The sequence below is a fragment of the Natrix helvetica genome, assembly GCF_964273705.1.
Source record: "Natrix helvetica genome assembly, chromosome: 2".
Taxonomy (NCBI): Eukaryota; Metazoa; Chordata; class Lepidosauria; order Squamata; family Natricidae; genus Natrix; species Natrix helvetica.
Window position 1 is genome coordinate 57,323,425 of NC_138552.1, and position 24,664 is coordinate 57,348,088.

The following is a 24,664-nucleotide window of genomic DNA, read 5'->3' on the forward strand; positions in this document are numbered from 1 at the left end:
TTACCGCCCCGACTTCCACAACGGCCTCCTTCCCTCCGCCCACCGTTCCACGCCCCTCCCTCCGGCTCTACCGGCTTGTCCCTCACCGTTCTCTTTAGCTCCGCCCCCCCAGCCTCGTGTAGGGAAGGCGGATCTCGCGCATCGGGTCACAGCGGCCGTCACGTGAGGGAGGGAAGTAAAGGGGGCGTGGTTTATATTCGTCATCTGACTGGCTGCAGCTGCCGGAAATCTCGCGCCTCTGAGAAGAGTGGGGTAGCTGGGGGGAGAGCGGGGAAAGATGGCGACAGAAAGGGAGCCCCCTCCGTTTGGGGATGGCAAGCCGACAGAGTTCGAGGAGCTGGAGGACGGGGAGGACCTTTTCATTAGCACCGCTTCTACCCTGGAGGTAAAGAGGAGGGAGTCGCGGTTTCTCCACTTTTCTCTCTTTTTGGGACTCCTTATTTCTTCTCCCGGGGCAGCTGCTGTTGGGTTTGTCATGGCTGTCCTTCCCTCCGTCCCAGAGGTTTTGACTTAATTGAGAAGGGGGGAATTAAGGGCGTGGGGGGCTTCCTCAAACCTTGGTTTACTCCTGCGAGTGGCACCTGCCTCCTCTTCCCTGCCATTCCCTGGCTGGGGCTCGCCCAGAATTGGAACCCGAATTGCAGCAGCCAGCTCTGGGTTTATTCCCAGCTGTGACACTTTTCTGAAAAAAACACCAAGCGATTTAATTTTTTCCACTTTGGGCAAGGACTATATAAGCCACTAAGTGGATTTCCTCCAGTAGGTTTCTCTAGTAGTGGGTTTCTTCTGGAGAGTGAGGCATATTCCCTGCAGTACTGCATAAAGAAAACATCCGTTAAAAATGGCTTTCTTTGGATGAAGTGTATACAGGTAGTCCTCGACTTACAGCAGTTCATTTAGTGACCATTTTGAAGTGTACAGCGGCACTGTAAAAAATGGCTTATGACCATTTATCACACTTATGACCATTGCAGCATCTCCACGGTCATATCATTTACATTCCGATGCCATTGACAACTAGCTCTTATTTATGACGGTTGCAGTGTCCAGGGGTCCTGCGATCACCTTTTGTGACCTTCTGACAAAGAAAGTCAAGGGGGAAAACCAGATTCACTTAACCAGCATGATAATAATTTACTACTGCAATGATTTACTTAACAACGTGGCAAGAAAAATCATAAAATGGGGAAAACTCACCTAACAATTTCTCACTTAGCAACATAGGGCTAAGTTAGGGCTCAATTGTGGTCGTAAGTCAAGGACTACCTGTATTTGAATATTCCTGAACTTTTTGCTGTTTCAAATATTCCTTAGTTGTTACTGTCATAACTGTTATGCGGGGCTGCTAGGGAATAAAGTGTTGCTGGAAGACGTTCAAATACTTCTAAAGTTTTGCTGGGAGTTCCATCCAGTGAAATCAATGGGTTAATTTTTCAGTTGGTGTGTAGTTGTGCTATAACTCTACTAATAAATTGAAGTGAGCAGTACAGAATGTGTATTTTTCAATATAGGATTTTATTTGTTTCTTTATTGTGCACGCATGTCCTGCACCATTGATGAAAATTTAACTAGCTCAGGCACTGGTTTGTGTATCTTGAATGCAACTATTAGATTTAATAAAAGAAGCTTGATAGTGGCTTGTCTCATGTTAATCTTTATAGGTCTAACACAAATATTTATAAAATGTTCTAAGTTGTAAACAACCACATTTAGTATCTGTTTTCCATATGTGATAGATAAAAGCATTTAGTGAGCCTTCTCTCACAGGAAGGAAGTACTGATGCTTTGCTGGCTGTTTCCTAAACTTACTTCCACCTTTTTATGCTGCGTCAGTAGTATTTTTTCTCCTTGTGAAAAAGATGGGCAAAATGTGTGAATGAAACGTGTTTTCAGAAAATTGAATATAGTACTCCTGCCTTTCTAAGCTGCTCAGTTTAAATATATAATACTATAAACAAGACAACTAGAAATAATTTGTTGGCATTAATTAATTATATAGATATTCATATTTCTCATACATTGGAGTTTGACTCCTAGAACGTACTCTTGAGTTGTGGATGAAACTAGCAGCCAAATTAGTTTTACAGGAACAAAGACTGAAACAACAGAAATTATGTATGTGCATGTATCAAGTTGACTATTAATGTGAAATTAATAGTGATAAATGAGAGATTTGATAGTTGCAGAATTTGATTTTGTAATTAAACTGTAGGTTTAATTTTTTAATTGGTAAGAAGTCACTAATTTTTGAGCCCAACAATTCAATGCATGAGAGAAAACTTTGGATCTTTGGTTAAAACCTTTGCTATATAACAAAGTTACTATCACAATTTGGGCGTCCTCCTTGATGCCCGGCTGTCAATGGAGGACCATGTGGCAGCCGTGGCAAGGGGGGCGTTCCACCAGGTTCGCCTGGTGCGCCAATTGCGCCCCCTACTGGACCGGAGTGCCCTGCGCACAGTCACTCATGCGCTGGTGACGTCTCGCCTGGACTACTGCAATGCTCTCTACATGGGGCTTCCCTTGGGACGCATCCGGAGACTGCAGCTAGTTCAGAACGCAGCCGCGCGGGTTATTATGGGGAGTACACGTTACTCCCACGTAACACCTCTCCTGCGCGAGCTGCACTGGCTACCTGTGGCCTTTCGGGTGCGTTTCAAGGTCTTGATCACCATCTTTAAAGCGCTCCATGGCATAGGACCTAGTTATCTGCAGGATTGCATCCTACCACACTCGTCCCTGCGACCTATCCGCTCACACAGGGAGGGGCTCCTCCTGGTGCCGTCCGCTAGGCAATGCCAGCGGGCGACACCTAGGAGTAGGTCCTTCTCTGTGATGGGCCCAACCCTCTGGAACGACCTCCCCCCTGACATTCGAACTACCACCGACCTCCGTTCCTTCCGTCAAAAGTTAAAGACTCACCTATTTCAATCAGCTGGCCTGGCACTTTCTTAGTTTTACCTCCCGGGGATTTATTTTAATTGGGTTTGGGGTTTTAATTGGGATGTTTTTAGGTATTTATTTCTTGTACAGTCTATCTCCCCCTCTAAATGTATTTTAAATGTATTTTATTGTTATGACTGTATTTTATTTGCATTGACTGTACACCGCCCCGAGTCCCTTTTTGGGAGAGGGGGCGGTCTAAAAATCTAAGAAATAAATAAATAAATAAATAAATAAATAAATAAATAAATAAATAAGTTTTATCTCGTCAACTATGGGACAGTGTTGTTTATCAGAGTATGTTCTACAATATTCTGATATAACTAAAAGCTCTATTTTGTTTCATTGAGTTATTGAAAGTTTAGTGTTCAAATAACTACAGAATTATAGCAGCTTTAGTTACTTTTTTAATAACCATTTCCCCTGGATTTGGTTTCATTTAACAATTAAGGCAGCATATCTGTATCCTGCAGTATTAACAGGCATGGGTTGGTGATGTCATAAAAGGTATGAAAATATTAATATCTTAAAGAGGTACATTAGAGTTGCATTGAAAGTATCTTATCGGTTTCTCCTGCCTCAACATTGTTTCCTCTGTCAGATAGATACATAAATGCTCAGATGCATTATCTGCAATCTAAATACAAAGCCTTGCATGTAATTTAAATCAACACTAATCTCTCCAGGGAAGCTCCCTATTATATCTAATCCCCCCCTCCCCAGGGAATTAGTACAGGTGTGGAAAATATTTTGACTTCAGAATTCCTTGCTTTGAGCTACTAGAATCTTATAGGTGATCGATACATCTTGTACACCTCCAGAAAGGATAGGTAGCTTTGGCATGTCTTTTATCTGAATAGCTTATGTTTGGTACCCAAAGTTTGGTTTATATTTGTTTTTCTGATTATATGTGCCATTGTATATTCAAAACCTGAGTACCGAATGCTCTACCGGTAGACTATGGCTTCACGTACTAAAATGAATGGGCAGTAATGGAATCCACAACCACAAAATGTTCATGACTTCTAATTTGGTAGCTTTAGTTTGCAGTTGAAATAGTTTTTACCCTAAACAAGTAAATAAGGATGACTTGCTGACAAACACACCGGAGATCAGTTTTTACTCTCCTATCTAATTTCCAACCACACTTAGCCACTCCTTGTTGGAGTGAACAAACGAAAGAGTGACCCTTCCAGATTCTGGGGTATTTTACTTCTTTTGTATTATATATGTAATAATTAAATGGAACATCTTTGTTCAGAAGTATTGCTATGGCTCTATGGTGCTTTAGCTTATCCTGCTAGAAATTTGTTGAATAGATAAGCCTGATCTGTTAGGCCATATTTTATATCCATGAAATGTTTTATCTAATATTGTCCAATTGGCATTTAAAATTTAAAATGGTCAAAATAGCTAGACTACCCTAACGTTACCCTAGGCTAGCTCCATAGGGAATTACATTACTAGCCTTTTATATTTCATTCGTTGGCAGCCCATTTTTTAACTTATTTTGCTTCATTTAGCAGTGTGTAAAACTTATTTTGATGTTTTTTTAAAAAAAATTATGATAATCAGTGTTAGCCTTATTGCAGAGTCACTTAGAAACCATTGTCTTTTTTAAAGTTTTGAGATTTTAAGGTACTACAACCTACAAATAAATATTTTACTGTAAAACCATTTACTGATAAATCTATGTAAATGAATTCAGAAGTTGAACTTACATTTAATATAAGTAAGTCTTCATACAATTATAATTTAAAAGTTTTTAAAGTTTGAATATACTTACATCAGCCTCTTTATTACTCAGCAATAATTATTTCCTATTATAGTAGCCATGAAAATCAGTGTTACCACCTTTATATTGGATTAACAAATGAATTAAATTTGAGACTGATAGTTGACTGCGTACAAATGAACAATATAGTGAATATCACAAAGTGAAAACATTAGCTAAGGTATCCTGCTAGACAATAATTACTGGTTTCTTAGTGTGTTATTTTACAGCTTTGAGGAAATGGAAAGTGCTGACATGAGTAAATATATTCTCTACTTGTGAACGTTAACAAAAAAAAAACCAGTGTAAATACTGACTGTTTCTCTTCATTCCTTTCTCTAGTCAAGCCCTTCATCTCCAGAACCAGCCAGTCTTCCAGCAGAAGACATCAGTACAAATTCAAATGGTCCTAAGCCTACAGAAATCTTATTAGATGATGACAGGGAAGATCTTTTTGCTGGTAATTTCTAACCCATTTTTAGACAAGTTATTTATTGGAAAAACTTCATGAATCCCTTTAAGTGTATAATTTTAGTGACCTGTTTTGCATCCTTTATCATCATTTAGTTAGTATTAAGTACATCAGAACAGTTTTTAACATTTAAACAAAATTGGTCTGAATAACTATAACATTGCAACTATAGCATTGCAGTGGGTAACAAGCAAATATCTACTATGAAAAATTATGACATATTAAAAGATCAGCCCTTTGTCAGTCTTATTACATACTGTTTTCTTTGTATATTCAGAATAGAGATTAAAAGATTAAAAGTCATTTCTTCTCTCTCTTTTTGCATATTAACAGCTTCCTATTTATTATGTTTCATCTTGGGAAATCATGCTTTGACCTAAGTTTAACAAGGCAAGCCATAATTCCCATATTCAGTCTCTCTTGGCTTAAACTATAACACAGAACATGTTTTATTGAAACTGTTTCGGTAACTGAAGCATGAAAGACATAGTTGAATTAAATTAGCTTCATTTGTGCATATGTACTGACAGGCATGGTTTTGTAAATGACGTTCAAGAAAGGGTCAGTTTCATGGCATTAATTCAGTTCTCCTACTTCAGTTCTCCTTAGTGCAGAAGTTACAACTTTTGGATTTCTCTTTTTTCTTTATCATGTACTGGATTGCTTTGAAAGAAAATGCAACCAATTTTCTGAGGATCCTGTAGTATAAATTATGCAACAATTGCTTTCCAAGGTCAAACAACTGATTATTTCATCTTTACGACATTTTGTTCTTTAAGGTTGAATATAATCAAGGTTACACATAGTATGAGAAGCTTGTTCACATGGCTACTTATACAATTAAATGAGTGTTTCTATTCAGTTGCTTTTAGCATTTTTATTAAGTTGCTATTTCTATTCAATTGCTTTTAGGGGAAGTTTGAGGCTAATTTCTAGGATAAGTTACATTGATTATTTAACTTGGATTGTGACTTCTAGCAGACTAAATAACTGCAAGTATTTCAAGAACCAATATAGAATTTATTGAGAGTTGAGAACAGCTACTTAAAAATATAAACAATACTTGTTTAAAAACGTTTGTTCTAGCCTCGCCTTATTAGTGCTTTTTCATAAGGTATCAATTTTTCATTGAAAAAGAAACTGCAGAAAAATCTATGACTTAAGTAAAAAGCAAATTATATATAGTCTTGATTGATTTTGAGAAGCTAATGTTGTTGTTTGTATTTGTGGGATGGACAGGAAATGCCAGGACTGTGGACTAGATTGGTTTAAAAAAAAAAAAAACTAGGATAAGGCAGTGGCAAACCACTTCTGATTCTTATCTAGCAATGAGTAATAAAGTTACCAGAAGCTGACCTAAAGAAATGTGGGTAGAGATTACTATTGCAAGTCAAAAGAATGTTATATTTCTTGAATTCTAAATAATTAAAACCAGTTTTTAAGAAAGAGTAACTCATTGTTAGTATCCAACGTTGTTTCACCCTTTATAGGTATAGCAACCCCATCATGACCTACATCTCAGTTGTTAAAGTCAAGTGGTTGCTAAGAGAAACTCTGTCTGTGCTTCTAATGTTACTTTGGTTTTTCCTTTGCTCGGACTTGTGAAAGTTGTAAATGCAAGCATTGGTCATTAAAGTTATTTTTTATCACTATTATAATTGTGAATGGTTACTAAACAAGGCAGTCGCTAAACAAGGACTGCTTGTACTCTAATTATTATGATATTACATTCCTGGATCAGTAGCTTAACATTTATTACTTTATTTAAAGATAGCTTTATGATAAATTATAACAATCATAGTGATATAAAAATATATTGCATCAGCAGCTTTTCTCTTGCACACCATCCACCAGGCTTACAGGCAGTGCTTGGGCTAAGAACAAGGTTCATTCCCTAACTTTGTCTTTCAGCTATATTTGTGTTTAAATGATGGATGATAGTAAAATGTGTATTCAGTATGGCTTCTGATCTATTTAATAGTATGCTAATTATTTTTGCAATTGATCTTAATTTGCATTAACAGATACGTTTCTGTTACTTGTAACTATGGAGTGCAGAATATATCGCAAATACTAATTGTGCAATACATAATTTAAATTAAGCTTCCTCTGAATTCTAGAGTTCTCACAATTATACTGAGAATCAGTGATCTGTACAGGAGTAAATGAAAGATACTTTCACAAGATAAATCTTTCTCATTGTATACACATGTAAAAAAATATGCAGGCTAATGTATGAATGGTTCTCTTTTTATCTAGAAGCAACAGAAGAAGTTTCTTTGGATAGTCCAGAAAGGGAACCAATACTTTCTTCAGACTCTACTCCAGCTATAACTCCTGTAACCCCAACAACACTAATAGCACCGAGAATGGAATCAAAAACAGTAGTGGCCCCTGTGGATTTTGATAGATGCAGAGAAGAGGTATTAATGAAGTTAATAAGGCAATTTTCAAGCTGGATACACAATTTATAATTAAAGTAAATGTGACTATATTGGCAGTGTCCACAATAAAATTATTTAACAATAAAGAAATAGTTGACTTGCTTTATAAACTGGTATTTATTCTTATGATAAATTTATGCATGGAACTGGTTTTATAATTCCTACAATTTTGGTCACTTCTGTGGGGAATGCTGTCTTGTTTTATATTAATTGTATATAGGTAGTTGGAGCCTTTTGGAATGAATATAGGAATAAATATTTTAACACAGTAGCTATTGCCAATTAAAAATTTTTGGAAAGCTTTGAATGATTTTGCAATTATCTACTTAATATCCTGATTTTATTTTTTCAGTGATAGTTACTCAACATTTCAGTCATAGTTACTCACCATTAATCATATTAACAATGTTCTTCAGAATTAGGAATGATTGTGCTTTGTCTTGTCTAATCCTAAATGTTTTCAACATGTTTATGTTGTAAGCCAGCCATAGACATTGCTACAAGATGGCCAGCAAATAAATTTGATAAATTAACAAGTACTATGTCTCTGCCAACTTAGAGATACCTCTGATTTCTAAGTTGGCAGAGACATAATACTTATTAATTTATCAAATTTATTTGCTGCCCATCTTGTAGCCAATGATTCTGGGTGGCTTACAATATAAGAACATTGAAAAACATTAAAGTCATCCACTCTAAAAACTCAGCAAGTAAAAATTCAGCAAGTAAAAACATTAACAGATAAAATCAAGTAGCCAAGATGACAAAGAAGGGAGCCAGACGCATGTGAGTGGGTAGGTAGCATTGAGTTTCAACTAGTCAACCACCTCCAGTATGAAGTTCCCCCATTGGGTCCGCAAACTATCTGGCAGAGCCAGGTCTTGAGGCTCTTTTGAAACATCTGGAGAGTAGGAACCAATCTCACCTCAGGATAAGATGTTCCAGAGGACAGGAGCCAGGGCAGAGCAGGCTCTTCTCTGGATCCCAGCAGCCGAAATTCGTTGGCTGATGGGATCTGCAGTATGTTCCCTCTGTTGGCACAGGTGGGGCAAAATAGTCCCATTGGGGTGAGAAGTTTCCTCAAATACCTGGACCCATGCCAGTAATGTATTCTCCCTATCCTTATGTTTATCATTAAGTAAACATGCTGAACTCAGAATATATTTAAACCATTTCAATTTTCTATTAAGAACTCATTAAATTGGAACATCTTAGAACTAAGGAGAAATTTCCTGACAGAACAATTAATCAGTGGAACATCTTGCCTCCAGAAGTTGTGAATGCCCCAACACTGGAAGCCTTTAAGAAGATATTGGATAGCCATTTGTCTGAAACGGTATAGGGTTTCCTGCCTAGGCAGGGGGTTGGACTAGAAGACCTCCAAGGTCCCTTCCAACTCTGCTATTGTATTGTATTATGTCTACTTTATTTTTATCATAAATTTCCTAGTTCAACACAATCAGGATTTTGGGTTCTTTGCAGCATGATAGGAACAGAAAAATATGGCAACATCTTTGCCTGGTCCATATCTTGTCCATCTTCTTTTATATCAAGGGATTATTTTAGTAATAATTATGTGAGGTCCTTAGTGCTTTCTGAGTTTGGTTATATTCTTATAGATGTTTTATTATCCAACTAGGTAATTTCATCAGTGCTAAAAGGGAGTGGGGGTTGCTCTCTTTTTATGAAGGGCTTGCCCTGTCATTGTTGCTTAAGTATTCTTGGTTAGATATTATTTATTGTTTGTTTGAGTTGTTTAATATGGTAAACATATACATAGTTGTATTCAATTCAATAACTTGACTTTTACAAACATGATATTATGAATTTCCAGTTGTCTTTAAACTGGTACATGTGTTTTAAAATGATGTACCTTGAAAACTTATTTTCCTTCAGAGAAAACTTGATATCTACATGTAGAATGGAATTTTAATAATCCATTAAAATATGAGCAAGGTGATGACAGTAATCTAGCTAAAGTTTAGGGTAATGGCATTTGATGAGGAAAAAGAAAAGTCTTAATGAAAGTGGGGAAATGGTATTTGTCTCTAAGTGTTAAACATTTCACTCATGAATGTGTATACCACAGGATTAAAAAAAAATCTTGAACACTGCATTCTCATTCCTTTTATCTAGAGTAGAAAATATAAATGTGACAAGTAATGGTCCTAATAAAAAGAATTATTTGAAAACAAGCTTTAAGTGAGTTATAGATCTAAGCGGGGAAAAGTACAAAATTGGTGCCCTGGCGCCTTTTAAAATTTGAATGTTTATATCCTATACCATAAGATCCTTCATCTTATCAAAAAGCTCTGCAATGCTGTCGGCTCAGCCTTTTCGAGGGTTTACTCTATTTTAATTAATTCACTATGGTTTTGTTTTGTTTTTTTTAAAAAGATGAACCTTGTTTATCCATGACTACCGAGCTTTGTGGGGCAAGCCAGATGTATTTGATTTTATTCTGACTTGTGTCCTTAGTGGTGATCAGAAAAATATTTACAGGAATTTTTTGGAATTATTGTCATAAATAGTTGTACTATATTGGGATAATTTGATGGAATGATTTTTATCAAAATACAAGTAGCCTTCATTCTCAGTGCTAAAAAAAGTGTTTTAATGCTGAGAAATCATATTTTTCGTATGAAAACGTTTCAGTCATAGTTATTCAACATTAATCGTATTCATAAGATTCTTCAGAATTAGGAAGGATTATGCTTTATCTTGTGTAATCTTAATTGTTCAAATGACTGCCTTATTGAAAATATAGTGAGCTATGGTTGGGCTATTAATATTTCTTGAACTTCAGAGATGCAAGTGTGTTGTTTAATCTTTTAGAATTTGTGATTAGACATTAAATTTAGATTCTTGGAAAGATTATTTACTGTTTGATATTACATTTGTTTTAGATTGAAGAAGAAACAAATGGGGATGCATTTGATATTGAAATTAATGTGTCAGATCCAGAAAAAGTTGGTGAGTCTGAAAATTACTGTATTTATTAAAGAAATATTACTTTATTTTATAGCTAAAGTTTGATATAACTGTTTAAGTCACATGTATAAAAACTAATGTTAATAAATTATATAAACGGATATATCTAAATTGTTAATAAATGTGTGTATTTATTCATGTACCATACAGGGGATGGCATGAATGCTTACATGGCCTACAGAGTCACTACAAAGGTAACTATTGCATGATAGCTAATCAAATATTTAGTGTTCAGCACTATGTAAATGTGGTGTATTTTACAAATGCCTTTTTCTGTTTTTTTAGACTTCCCTAACTATGTTTCACAAAAATGAATTCTCTGTTAAAAGAAGATTCAGTGATTTTCTTGGTTTGTATGGCAAGTTAGCATCAAAATATCTTCATGCTGGTTACATTGTACCACCAGCTCCAGAAAAGAGTATTGTAGGTAAGTGTGCTTAATGAGTAACGGCATTCATCTTCCAAAGTGAAGCAATTATTCTGACAGTAAAAATTATGTTGCATCACATAAATCTTTTTACATCTATTTGACAAATTTTACTTTTAGAGTAAGGGTTATTAACCTTGGATCCATAGACACACACCCTCAAGAGGTCTGTATTTAGATGACCAAAGGTCTATGAACTTGGGGGGGGGGGGGGGAGTAAAAATATATATATTTTTCCTAACCTGTAACTATAACTAAATTGCTTATTTAGAGGCTATAGAAGATAATGAAAAAATAGTTACTTTACTAGTAGTAAATTATATTATTAAAACTATTATATGAACTTTATATTCACTCTAACTGAAATTTAGCTTGTCTTATAGATTAATGGAATAATGAAGTACATATATTACTACGTTACATATTTATTATTTGCAATATTTTGATAACTGAATTTAAACTTAATAAGTTTCCTTTGTATTAAAGTCAGCATATATTTGATGTGTTTAAACACAATTTTCTGAGAAGGAGTCAGTAGTTTCACTGCATTTCCAAAGGGTTCAATTGCACAAGAAGGAAATGAAGCTGGTACGGGGCCAGGTTACCTACAGAATCATCTTAGTCCCATTACACCAGCACATCCCACCTGATTAGGCAGGAGAGATATGTCACAAACCTGTCAGTTAAAGAATTCTCACTGGCAGGGTCTAGGAAGAGAGTCTTTTCTGCCATTGCTGGCTTTGGAACATTCTGTCCCTAGAAGGGAGGCGGGCCCCCAGTCTCATAACCTTTTGGAAATGTCTAAAGATCTCGGTCTGTTATCTCACTTCAAGCTTACAGACGAGCATGCATGGTGAAGGCCCCTACCCTGATTTTTTAATAATAAGTTTTAAGTGTCCTTGTCTCTTACTTAAATTTTTATCTTCAATTTTTTAATTTTTAATATTTTATTTCTATACCACCCAGAATCACTCTGTGAAGGAGATGGGTAGTTTCTAAACTTGCTAAATAAATAAACAAAGGAAGCCCTGCTTTTGAAAAAAAAAATATGTAAGAACTAAATTAACATATTTGGGGGGGGGAGTACACTTTATTTGAATGACAAAATGTATTTTCCATGTTCTATTTACTTGTCCCTTTGTCTTGGAGTATTTAACTACTTTTTCAATTTTATGGTAAATTGTCAGTTAAAATGTTTAGGTTAACACACACTGATCATCAGAATGCTGATGATACTCAGCTTTACATCTCTATCCTGGGCCATAGGGATGAGGCTGTTAAAAGTCTTGTCCTAGTGTCCTGAGGTTATGGAGATCCAGATTGAATCCTAGCAGGACACAATTACTGACAAACAATTACTGTTTGTCATCAGGATGTTCAGATGGTCTACTGGTATATGTCAATTTGGGGGGGGGGGAACCAATACCCCTGAAGAAGTAGGTCAGTGATTTGAGTATCATTCTAGATTCACAGTTCCTGCTTGATTAGAAGTTAGAAACCATAACCAAGGTGGTTGGAAGTTAATTTAGCGACAATATGCAAGCAGTTGGAGCTCTTCCAGAGGGTATTTGGGAGTCATTTGCATGTGTTATGTCTTTTGTATTTTACTGGATCGTAATATTTTGAATGTTTGCATTTCTGTAAAGTTATGAGGAATCATGACCAAATGTAATAAATAAAAACCCTGGTTATTCTCCCAGGCCTTAGATTAGAATGGTGGTTGAGCACTTATGGTTTGTTGTTGTTTAGTCTTTGATTATTGTCTTTCATTCAGTTGTTTTTTTTCTTGATATATTTTATGTTATTTTTTATTTATAAGCACTTTAGAATTATTGCAGAGTTGGGCAGCCTCACAGCCCAACAGGGAATTACTATTTTTTTTAATATCCTGCCTTTATTATTTTTACATAACACCCTTTGAAATGGGATGGTGAGAAAGAAAGTAATTGGCCCCAGGTCACTCAGCTGGCTTTCATAGCTAAAATGGGTCTAGCGTGTACACACTCCCACTTTCTAGTCTGGTGCCTTAGCCACTTGATCAAATTGGCGCTCTATATATTTAGAGAGAAAGTGGGTGCACATCCTAAGTTATTTTTTGGCTTGTACTGTATATTCAGATCATTAAACTTGTTCAACTGTTCTTAATTGAAGAAAGCGTACTCATTTTTGTATGTGATAATGATGGGTGTAAAGTTGTAGAAATAGCACTGTCAACCATTTGGTAGGGTGTTCAAATTGATCAAGGGAATTAATATCCCTTAAAATGAACATTAATTCTTTCCCAAGAGAAATGGAATCGATCAGGGGTGTCAAACTCAAGGCCCGTGGGATAGATCCGGCCCGTGGGGTGCTTAAATCTGGCGCGCAGGGCCAGCCTGGAAATATCAAAAAATGCCCACAATGTCTCCACAGCCTCCTGTAGCACTCTGCCAGCCAAAAATGGGCCAAGCAGAGGTCCAGTGAGACCTCCACACAACCTGTTTTCTACTTTCCAGCCTCCTGTAGCACTTTGTAGATGTCTAAAGTGCTGATGGAGGCCGAAAACAAGGTGCCCCCTGTGCGCCATCTTGGCCAACAAAGTGCTGCAGGAGGCTGAAAATGTGCAGCCCCCCATGCCCCATATTAGACGGCAGGATGCTGCAGAAGGCCGTTGAGGCCAAAAACGTGCAAATCCCCCCCATGCCCCATTTTGGCCAGCAGGGTGCAGCAGGAGGCACCCATCCTATCTCCCCCTGTTCCCCAATCCCCCTGCCAGCCCGTAGAGGAGAATTGCAATGCTGATCTGGCCCTCGAAGAAATACAGTTTGACACCCTTGGAATAGACTAACGAGAAACAATATTGTGCATTGATATCGAGAATACTAATACTTCGTTTGAAAAATCTTGAGCAGAATTCTGACTTAATGATTTTATTGTTTGGTTATTTGAGTGTTTCAAATAGGCTGATTGTTGCATATTTCAAAAATAATTTGAAAGAAGTTTTTTTGGACATTGCAAAAGTACAGCACTTTCTGTTATTCAATAAGCTGCCTGATATTTTTTCAAGCTTTAATATGAGTTGAGTCTGAAAAAAGAGCTGCTGCTATTTTAAGAGTCACATTGATTTTTCAGAAGTGCTATACTTCTACCAGGGTCAAAAACACACTTTCCAATTTGTTTTTACAGTGTGCACAGCCCTAAGCTGTGGCTGACTGCTTTTCTCCTTTGGATTTCAGGAATGTTCTTTGAAATACTCTTATTTTTCATTGCATATTCAAAAGATGAACATATTATATTATATGTAAATCTAAATGTTTGTGCTAATTCAGTGATAGCTGAAAGAAGCTTTTATCTATGAAAAGGCTTATTCCTGTTTAAAGTTTATCTGATTTTATATATGTTTATTCCAGATAAGCAAAAATTAATCTAGACTAAGACTGCTAGGGTTAGGTGGAGTGTCTTGGCTAAGAGAACAACTCATTGGTGCTACTTATCCAGCTTATTGCAAATATGATGGTTGATTTACTTTGTGTGGTCTCTTTGCTCCTAGTGTTTTATTCTTCTGAAATGATTTCTTCGGGTTCTACCGTGTTTCCCCGAAAATAAGACATGGTCTTATTTTCTTTTGATCCACAAAATATGGCTTGGGCCTTATTATCAGGGTGGGCTTATTGTTTTGGGGTTGCCGGGCGGCTGCTCTCTTGTGAGTGGGCTACCAAAGAACTGGGCACAGGCTCAGGGGCTAACGGCTGTGTTGTGCTTTCACAGCAGCGCAACTCAGCAGCCATGAAGCTACCACGCTCACGAGTAGCCACCCGGCAAACCCCCTTTCTAGCTGGGCACAGCACCATTCACTGACCTAGGGGTATCGCCAACCCGTGTGAGCGCTGTTCACCACCGCCTGGCTCCCACGGCTTGGTGCCTTCAAAATGCTAGTGAATGGTGCTCTGCACGGCTGGAGAGGGGGATTGCATGAGGGGCTGTTCCGATCCTGTTTGCGCGCCTCCCATTCTCTCAGTGCCCTGGCCCAGCTCTCCCTGCACAGCCAGAGCACCTCTGCTGCTGCCGTTGTCCGCTTGTGCAACCCCCCTCTCCAGCCGTGCAGAGCGCCATTCACTGGCATTTCAAAGGCTCCAAGCTGCGGGAGCCAGGCGGTAGTGAACAGGCACTCATGCGGCTTGGCAATACCCCTAGGTCAGTGAATGGCGCTATGCCCGGCTGGAAAGGGGGTTTGCCAGGTGGCTGCTCATGAGCGTGGTCACTTCATGGCTGCTGTGTTGCGCTGCTGTGACAGCACAACACAGCCGTTAGCCCCTGTGCCTGTGCCCGGCTCTTTGGGAGCCTATCACAAGAAAGCAGCCGCCCGACAACCTCCCTCTCCAGCTGGGCAACAGCGCTGCTCATCAACCTAGCCATATCCCGAAGACGCCAAGCAACACAAGTGCCTTTGCCCCCCCGCCCCCCGGTTCCCGCGGCTTAGCACCTTCAGGATACCGCTAAGTTGGTGAGCGGCACTCTGCCTGGCCGGAGGGGGGAATAGTGCAGGGGGCTTATTTTGGGGGAGGGCTTATATTTTTGCCCACCTGAAGAATGTGGCATGGCCTTATTTTCAGGACATGTCATATTTTCGGGAAAACACGGTATGTATGAATGGAAGACAACAAAAATAACTTCTTTTGTTTCACTGTAGTCCCTCCTCTCTTCTGTAGGCTACTAAAGAGTAACCAAAGCCCTGTCCTTTTTAAATCAGTGGGACCATTTGGAATGTTGGAAGAATGTCATGGATATTCTCCCCAAATGTCTGCAATGTATGAATCAGCAATGAAAATGCACCCATTTTCCAGAAGCCTAGTATTTGAATAAATTGTCAGTTGTCTTTTTAATCTCCCAATATGCTCTTCCCATCTCAGCTTATATTTTGTTTTTTAGAGGGCAAATGAAATAATTTCTAAGTAAAGCCTCAGAGTACCATTTATATTTTTGAGGAAAATATAGTTATTGAGGTTACTGTTTTGCTTTGCAGTGTGTTGGCTTTTAACATTTTTAAATTAAAATAATAAAATCAGGTGAAACAGAACCTAATAGATCTCAAAGAAAATAATTATTGAGCATGTTAATTTCTGCACTGGACACTAAGTGCAGTTTTCATTAAAGTGAAAACATTTGTCTCACACTTCCATCTGAAAAATGATGTTTAGGCGCGAAGGAAAAGAATTACCTAAAATTGGCCCCTCTCCACATTAGATCTCTCCATATTACCATAGTACAGTTCATGTAAGTAAGTTCATATTTACAGAAGAGACAAGCATGATGTTCAAATTATAGCAAATGTAAAAATATTTTTGTGACCTTAAGGTATTTTATGTATATTTCTATTTCTAGTTTCTATAGTCTTCCATCTTTGTACACATAATAACCTTATGGCAGTTACCATGTATGTGACCCAGTGGTGGGTTTCAAATTTTTTTAGAACCTCTTCTGTAGCTGTGGCCTGCTTTGTGGGAGTGGCTTGCCAGCCATGTGACCGGGTGGGAGTGGCTTGGCAGTCATGTGACTAGGTGGGCATGACCAACTTGTAAAATGTGGTGAAACTCACTTAACAACGCTCTTGCTTAGCAACCAAAATGTTGGCTCAGAAACTCTGGCATTTGAAGCACGCAAGTCTTAAAGCTGTCAAGTTACAAGACCCTTGCACCCCTAACCCTTTAGAAAAAAAAAACCCAGGAGTGTTCAAAGTTGACAGCTTTAAGACTTTATGGTTTAGATAGGACTCTTAGAGGTGGGCGGGGCGATTGGTGAGCCAGCCAATCAGTGAGCGGTGGGCAGGGCAAGCATGGTGCAGACGGGTGGGGGGAGGGAACTGGAATCGGTTCTAAATGGCACTATAGATTTGTGGAACCTCTTCTATAGAAGAGGTTAGAACTGGCAGGAACCCACCCGATGTGACCTTAGTAGATTAATATACTGTACATTTAGATATGAATTTGACAAAGTTCAGAATTTCATCAGGTTAAAAAATGAATTTGTCACTTTCTTCAAAGGCATGACGAAGGTAAAAGTAGGCAAGGAAGATTCCTCATCTACAGAATTTGTAGAAAAAAGAAGAGCAGCATTAGAAAGGTAATTGATTATCTGTAGTATTATTAAATGAATGTTCAGTGAAGTATACAATTCTATTTGCTTCTCAGACTATTTAATTTTACATGCTAAACTGTGTAAAAGAAACAGCTCAGAATAAAATGTGAAGTTGATGTTAAATTGTTTATATAATGATAACATATTTCGGTATGGATATCATGTAGAAATGTATATGTGTATTTGTATGTGTATATAGATATGTAAGACAGAAAATATCTTTTCTCTCAAAAAGGTTGTTTGGCATGCTAAAGATTGCTGCATCTGCTCAGAATCAAATATAATTCAAAATCCAGTGTTTAAACATTGTGTGTTTAAAATATTGCTTAGATTTTAATGCTGCACTTGGAAGAACATCAAAAGTTAGTTTACATTGATCTACTTTTTAATTTCTAGATTTCATTCTTGAGTGCTTCTGCAAGTGACATCCACTATGAAAGTATTTGTGATTTACTCATGAAAGACAGTATTTTGTATGCCATTCTTCTGTGCTATCTTTATTACTATGTATGAAAAATCATAATGTGTCAAAATGTTTCTATGTAGCAAAATCATAATATGTCAAAATGTTTCTATGTAGCAGTTACTTAAGGAAAGCTTTCCTTTTTTTCTAAGACTTGTCACTAGCATATCAGTATTCTAGGACTGATCTTTTGTTTTAGAAATTATCTAGTATCATTGTAACTTCTCAAATAATATTTGGCTTTCCCTGAATATCACATTCCAGATTAAATCATTTTTAAAACCTTTTCTCGGCAATAGAATAAAATGAATATATGTAGCCCGGATGGAACTGTGGAGTCCTTTTTGCTCTTTGAGCGTTGTGGCTTGCTGGCAGATGCTTTGTTACCTTCCTAGGATAGTTACCAAACTAAGATCTGAAGAGGTTAACAAAAAGTCGGGTAACAAAATGTCTGCAGGCAGACAACCAAGATCAGATAGCATCGGCTACTTCACAGTAAAATTGTTAAATGTTTTTAGAATGTTACTAGAATAATTACTTTATGTCATGCCCATCTGTATTGGAAAAAGACTTTTACATGCCCTGATTTTGTTGTACAATAAAGCTATTCAAAATTGACATAGCTAAACTCCTGGCAATGCCTCCTTTGACGTGGAGCAACTTTCCAACAGCTTAGCCTTGCAGTCTTGATGATAGTGGTGTTGGTGTCCCATTTCTAGGGCAAGAGGATGAAGGGTCTCCGGGATTATGATCCTAAGAATAATAAAAGCTAAAAAATAAACAGGAGGTTTTTTTACTTCTTGAAATTACATTTCATGGGGTTATTTTGGTGTGGGATAAGATAAGAAAATCAGATAAGACTGATTTTTGCATATAACAAATGGATTTTTGATTTCTTCATGAAAATATTCCTTAGGAACCTAGGAACAGTTATTCAAAGATGGATTCTATTTTGTATATTTGCTAGGCCAGTTTTGGTGGATGGGTGGGTCTGCCTACATATCCATATAATGTAGAAATGATTCTTGTAATGTTCTACTAAATTGCTTGCTCCTTAGCATACAGTAAGGTAGTGGTTTATCAGTTAAAATCCCTACTAAAATTGTGAGATTACACTGAGTCTGCATATATTTTTATATAAATATATAAATTGATTATATACATTTTCTTGATTATTGGATTGTTCTATAATGGAAGCCATTATTTTAGTTAAGTGATAAAGCAATAATAAAACATAAAACTTGATGGTATCCAGGTGTCTTCGGAACAGAACATGAAAAGGATATTTGCCTAATCTGCCATATCGGATAGAGTAGGTAAGCCCCAGGTCCCCCCCCCTTCTGTGTTACCTTTTAGTGGGACCTAGGAAGTGTGCCTTTTCCATAGTAGCCCCTGTGGAATGTGCTTTTCCTTAGAGATTTGTCAGGCATCCCCTATCTTAACCTCCCAGAAGGCCATAAACAGGTGACTCTTCTCCCAAGTGTAGGTATAGAGTGAGCTTGGAGTCTGAAGATGGTGGTATTGATTTGCATTGTTGGGAATTGGTTGTGGTGCCTGGGATTTTTCTGTTTTGTGTTTTTATGATATTTAATTCTATACTATTGCTATTTGCCAGCCAGAGTTGTGTCTCTTAAGATGGATGGCCATATGAATCTTTTAAATAAATAAATGTTGGCAGTAAAACACATTCTACTGGGAAATCTAAAAGAGCTGGCATGGCAGGACTTATTTCCTAAAGTGTGTAGTAATTTATCCTAGTTTCATTTTCTTATCTGTGATTCTCACTAAACTCTTGGATCATGCAGATTCTTGTGAATTGGAGCTTATGTCCTAACTAATGTTTAGCAGAAAGGGAAAATAGGGAGAATAAATGGTAAAGTCAGGACACATTTTTTTTAAACACAGGATGATAAAGATGCAACATATTATTATTGTTTTAATAATATGTTAAAATAATGGTAAATAGCAAATATATAGTTGCTCCTATCATAAAGTGTTATAATATAGGAGTGATCACTGATATATAAGGATAGTGTATGACATTGATCAGATTATAGCCATTGACTTTCCATTTCTAATGAAAATTAGAATTATGAAGCTCTTTCCAGGAGGAACAGCTTCACACATTGGAAGAGTTCTCTTTAGTTATTTTTTTCATGCAACTGGAAACTCTAGCTTTTGTCAAATCAACAAGCTAGTTTACACAGTTTTGCTTCTATTCTAGCTTCCATAAACATTGATGTTTAATTGGTTGTTTTACTAAAAAGCAAAATGGTTGAAAGCTTTTATTGAGACTGAACTGTCCTATATATCTTGGAATTACCTATTTCAATGCAAATTTTAAAATACACTGTCTTCCTCTGACTGTTTTAGTATGTACAGTATTCATTCTATGTATGGCAATTTTTTTAATACTATCAAGAACACTAAATGTTCTCTACCTTTTAAAATTGTAGGTACCTACAGCGAACAGTAAAACATCCAACCTTATTACAAGATCCTGATTTAAGACAGTTCTTGGAATGTTCTGAGGTATTTAATTCTATTTTCCCATTTATTTAGTTGTACATATTACGTACAAAACAATTATATGTGGACATATATATCTGGTTTTGTGCACAACTTACCGTGTTTCCCCGAAAATAAAACAGGCGGCGGCTCGGCGCCTTCGGGATACCGCTAGGTTGGTGAGTGGTGCTCTGCCTGGCTAGAAGAGGGGTTGTCCAGGGGGCTTATTTTCAGGGGGGGCTTATATTTTTGCCCATGTGAAAAATGTGGCAAGGCTTTAGTTTCAGGTCAGGTTGTATATTTGGGGAAACACAGTACAGTGCTGTTAACAAACTTTCATTATTTAAAGTTAGAGCAAGTGAAATCCTCTTTTCTTGCTGGCATTTGATAAGTAATCTGATTAACTCTGGAAACACTATTGTGTCTCTGTTTCAAAATGTGATAGTTGATATCGGATTACATCTTTGCAAGAACAAAAAAGCTTGTAATCATTTAATTCCCTTCCGTCACCAGTACTGTCTATTTGACATTTCATTTAAAAGTAGAAAATTATCTTCAGAAAAATTTCTAGCTGGATTACTATACAGCTGATGTAACTTTCCTGCTAATAAATGTTACAGATTTCCAAATTATTCAGTGTATCCTAAGATGGTACTGTAAAGCGTAACAAGCTGCTGTTTGGTGAAAGAAAATGCTAGAATTTTATCTGGTTATTAACACATCATGTTAACCGAAGAAACTTGATTCAGGTTCCCAAACCCTTTTTCTTGCTGTTCAAAGAAATAATCTATTGTGACTTCTATGTATAAATGTATAACTAAACTCTTTTAATAATACACCTTAGAGAGGTTTTAATAGTTCTGCATGCAACTGTATCTCTTCTCTCTCTTTCTGGTCTATGTGAGTGCAAGGAAAAATAGATCTATGGAAAGGTACATGTGCATAATGAGGGTTTGAACTTAATGTTCACATACACACCCTATTTTTTGCACTATAAGACGCTCCGGACCATAAGATGCACCTAGCTTTTGGGGAGGAAAACAAGAAAACAAAAAATCTGCCTTTGCCACCCAGCCCCTGCATGTGGCTCGTCAGGGCTCCACTCCATTGCGCCCATCACCGGTGAGCTGAGCGACAGCTGGATCCTGGCCACCCATAGCCCTGTCAATCAGCATGCTGGCTGACCAGAAACAGCGCTATTGCTGCCTCCTCTGTAACTGCTGCCTCCATCGGGGAATGCTGAAGCTTTCACCAGCATTCCCCAGCTATTGCCGCTGCCACTTATCAGCCATTGAATTGGCTTCCCGGAACACAGTCGATCAGCTGTTCCAGGTGGCGGGGGTTGCCACTGCTGCCTGTTCACTAGTGGTCCCTGCCCCCTGGAACAGCTGATCGGCGGTATTCTGGAAAGGCTGATCCAATTGCCAATAGGTGGCGGCAGCGAGCAGTGACGACATTCGCTCTATAAGACATACAGACATTTCCACCCACTTTTTTTGGAGGGGGGGAGTGCATCTTATAGCGCAAAAAATACGGTAATTAAACCCACTAGCGTGCTCTCTGTCTCTCTTTCCACATTATAGTTATATGTTAGTGCTTGAAATATATTGAACAACAAAAAAGTTCTCAGTGCATTTGTTATGTGGAAGCAGTAGCATAGTATTGCCCTTAAAAGCTCCACTGCTGTTGGTATACGAGTAGCCAGTTAAAGCATTTGGTGGCAGTGTAACAACTTTTGACAAATGGTCTCTGTGTTCCATCTAAATGTAAAGGTGCAGAAGAAAAGCAAATTGAAAGTCTATTTTTTTAACTTTTCCTCTGAGGATGTAAAAGTAGTAAATTTAAGAAATTAGGTTCCACTATATTGAAATGTATGAGGGGGAAGAAAACACTACATCCTTTTCAGTCCCTTTGGTGCCCAGTTAAACCTCCAGCCTTTTAACCAGTTTGTTTGCCCTTATTTGTCATTCAATTCCAGCTGCCGAGAGCAGTTAACACCCAGGCTCTGAGTGGAGCAGGAATATTGAGGATGGTAAACAAGGCTGCCGACGCTGTCAACAAAATGACGATCAAGATGAATGAATCGGATGCAGTAAGAGCTGATTTTTCGACTTGAATAATGAGATGAATTAATGAGGTTCAACAGTTGCATTTTAAAACCATAGGAGTAGAAAATGGGATATTAATTTACTTATTGGCTTGGATTCTCAATTGCATCCGTTGACCACCTGCTTATACTGAGTTAATTTCTTGCCTTAGGAAGGGAATTGTAGTTTGCAATATAGCATAAATTCTAAAGGTTTGTTTGTTTGTTTCACTTTGCCAGTGGTTTGAGGAAAAGCAACAACAATTTGAGAATCTGGATCAGCAACTTCGGAAACTTCATGGTAGTGTAGAAGCTTTGGTCTGTCACAGAAAAGGTAGATATGTTAATTAGATTTTTACTTTTTTAAAAGCTACACATTAATTAATGTTTCTAAAATCACTTCTGATCAGAAATCTTAAATAATTTCAGGGCAAGAAACTAGCTAAACACTGAACTATGCAGTGTACAATACATCTCATGCAAAAATATTGATGATTTTTAGAAACTGGGAAATCATTTTTTTTCAATGGATATTTCTTACCAAATAATTTCAGTTTGTAAAGTAACTGAGCACTTGGGATTCTTGGACAGTGTCCTGCTTGCAAATATATTAATCTTGCATTAAATGGATTAATTGAATAACTTTTTTTTCAACCTACTAATAAGAAAAGTGATTTTTTTACAATAAGGGGAACTGGATGAACAATGCTAGAGAGTAAAAGATGCTATCCATGTATTAAGTATCAAAATTTTAATATCTGTGATTGAAGTATGATACAATATCCTTTGCCATTATATAAATCCCAATGTAGAACACCATTAAAATGAGAGATTTAAGAAGAAAAAAACTAACATGGTTAATTGGAAATTTGTCAGTTGCAGGAGTCTTTCCTAATTTCATAGAAATGGATAGAAAGGGGTGAATCAAGGTTGGAGCTAATCAGGTCCCTAAATCAGGTACATAAATCTTCCAGTGCAATCAATGGGATATGTGTAAGATAGAGAATGGAGTTCTTCTTGACATTTGTCCTCTTTTTGTATTAGATCAATACGATGTTCAGGTTTTTTTTTAATGCCCTAAACTGGATATTGAAGATTCACATCTAATCTATAGTGCAGGATATAATCTTTTTACGAGGAGATAGTAAATTACACAAGCATCCAAATCTTTACATGTTTTGCATTATAATACACATGACTAAATTTATTTTACTGACATTTGCTCCATTGGCAGCAATTTCCTAGCACTTTGCTTTATAAACTTCGGCAGAATCTGTTTTTAGCAGAGATTGTAGTAATATGACAGATTTTTACTCTGAAATGGTTCTAGTTGCGAAGTCATGTCCAACTTTGTCTGATATACAAGATTATTTCATATCATACATACTATCATTTTAGGAGTAACATACAAAGTTCTTGTGATTTTAGCATGTGCTTCCTTTGTAATCTCTTTAAAATGGTTGAAATAATAGATAAAATAGAATTGAGTATTGGTGTAGAACATGGTGTCAAACTTGCAGTGTCACGGTGGCACCATGTGATGTATCATGACTTTTCCCCCCTTCGCTAAACTGGGTATTGGCGTGGCCAGCACGTGACGCATTTGGGCTGTGGCCCACGAGTTTAACAGCCCTGGTGTAGAAGATTCATATGAGTGTGTTCATTTATTTGTTTCAGAACTATCCATCAATACAGCTGCCTTTGCTAAAAGTGCAGCCATGTTAGGGAACTCAGAAGACCATACTGCTTTATCAAGAGCTTTGTCTCAGCTTGCTGAAGTTGAAGAAAAAATAGACCAGTTGCATCAAGAACAAGCCTTTGCTGATTTCTATGTATTCTCTGAGCTACTCAGTGATTACATTCGTCTTATTGGTGCTGTTAAAGTAAGCCCACATTTAAATCTATACATATGTTCATATATAGGTACTTCTTACTTAATGACCTTTCTTTAGTAATTTTTGAAATTATTATATTGCTGAAAAAATGACTTCTGATTGGTCCTCACACGACTATTGCAGTGTCCCCACAATCATGTGATCATCATTTGAAAACTTCACAGCCAGCTTCTAACAAGCAAGTTAGATGGGGAATCTGGCAGACAGTCACAAACTGCAGTCATGTAATGTCTCACTCAACAGCTGCAATAGGGACAGCTAGAACTGCCATTACTAAGCACAGTGATATAATGTCATGTTTCAGTTAATCACTCCTTTGCTTATCGATGGAATTGCTGATGCAATTTAGGGTCACAAAGTGAGGACTACTTGTGATTTATATATTAAATGCCATGACATTTGCTATTATATTTGATTTATGTCCCTCATATTTCCTGAACCCAAGGTTGATCTCATGTGAAAGGGAGGGCTAGAACTCAAAATGTCCCTGCTTCTTAATCATTATACCAAGGGCGCTCTCATACAAGTTCTTGGAACCTTTCTGAAT

The 24,664-nt window shown here is 37.3% G+C and overlaps 1 protein-coding gene across 1 annotated transcript in view; it reads left to right on the plus strand.

Moving 5' to 3' along the window:
- The first annotated feature begins 209 nt into the window (after positions 1-209).
- Positions 210-24,664, plus strand: part of SNX2 (sorting nexin 2) — a 28,737-nt gene continuing 4,282 nt past the window's right edge. The window contains exons 1-11 of the mRNA XM_081943547.1: positions 210-385; positions 5,060-5,177; positions 7,449-7,612; positions 10,540-10,606; positions 10,775-10,818; positions 10,910-11,051; positions 17,072-17,150; positions 20,085-20,160; positions 22,115-22,228; positions 22,463-22,556; positions 23,900-24,105. Of these exons, the coding sequence (XP_081799673.1) occupies positions 278-385; positions 5,060-5,177; positions 7,449-7,612; positions 10,540-10,606; positions 10,775-10,818; positions 10,910-11,051; positions 17,072-17,150; positions 20,085-20,160; positions 22,115-22,228; positions 22,463-22,556; positions 23,900-24,105 (1,212 nt within the window). The 5' untranslated portion in view covers positions 210-277. The remainder of the gene's footprint in view (positions 386-5,059; positions 5,178-7,448; positions 7,613-10,539; positions 10,607-10,774; positions 10,819-10,909; positions 11,052-17,071; positions 17,151-20,084; positions 20,161-22,114; positions 22,229-22,462; positions 22,557-23,899; positions 24,106-24,664) is intronic.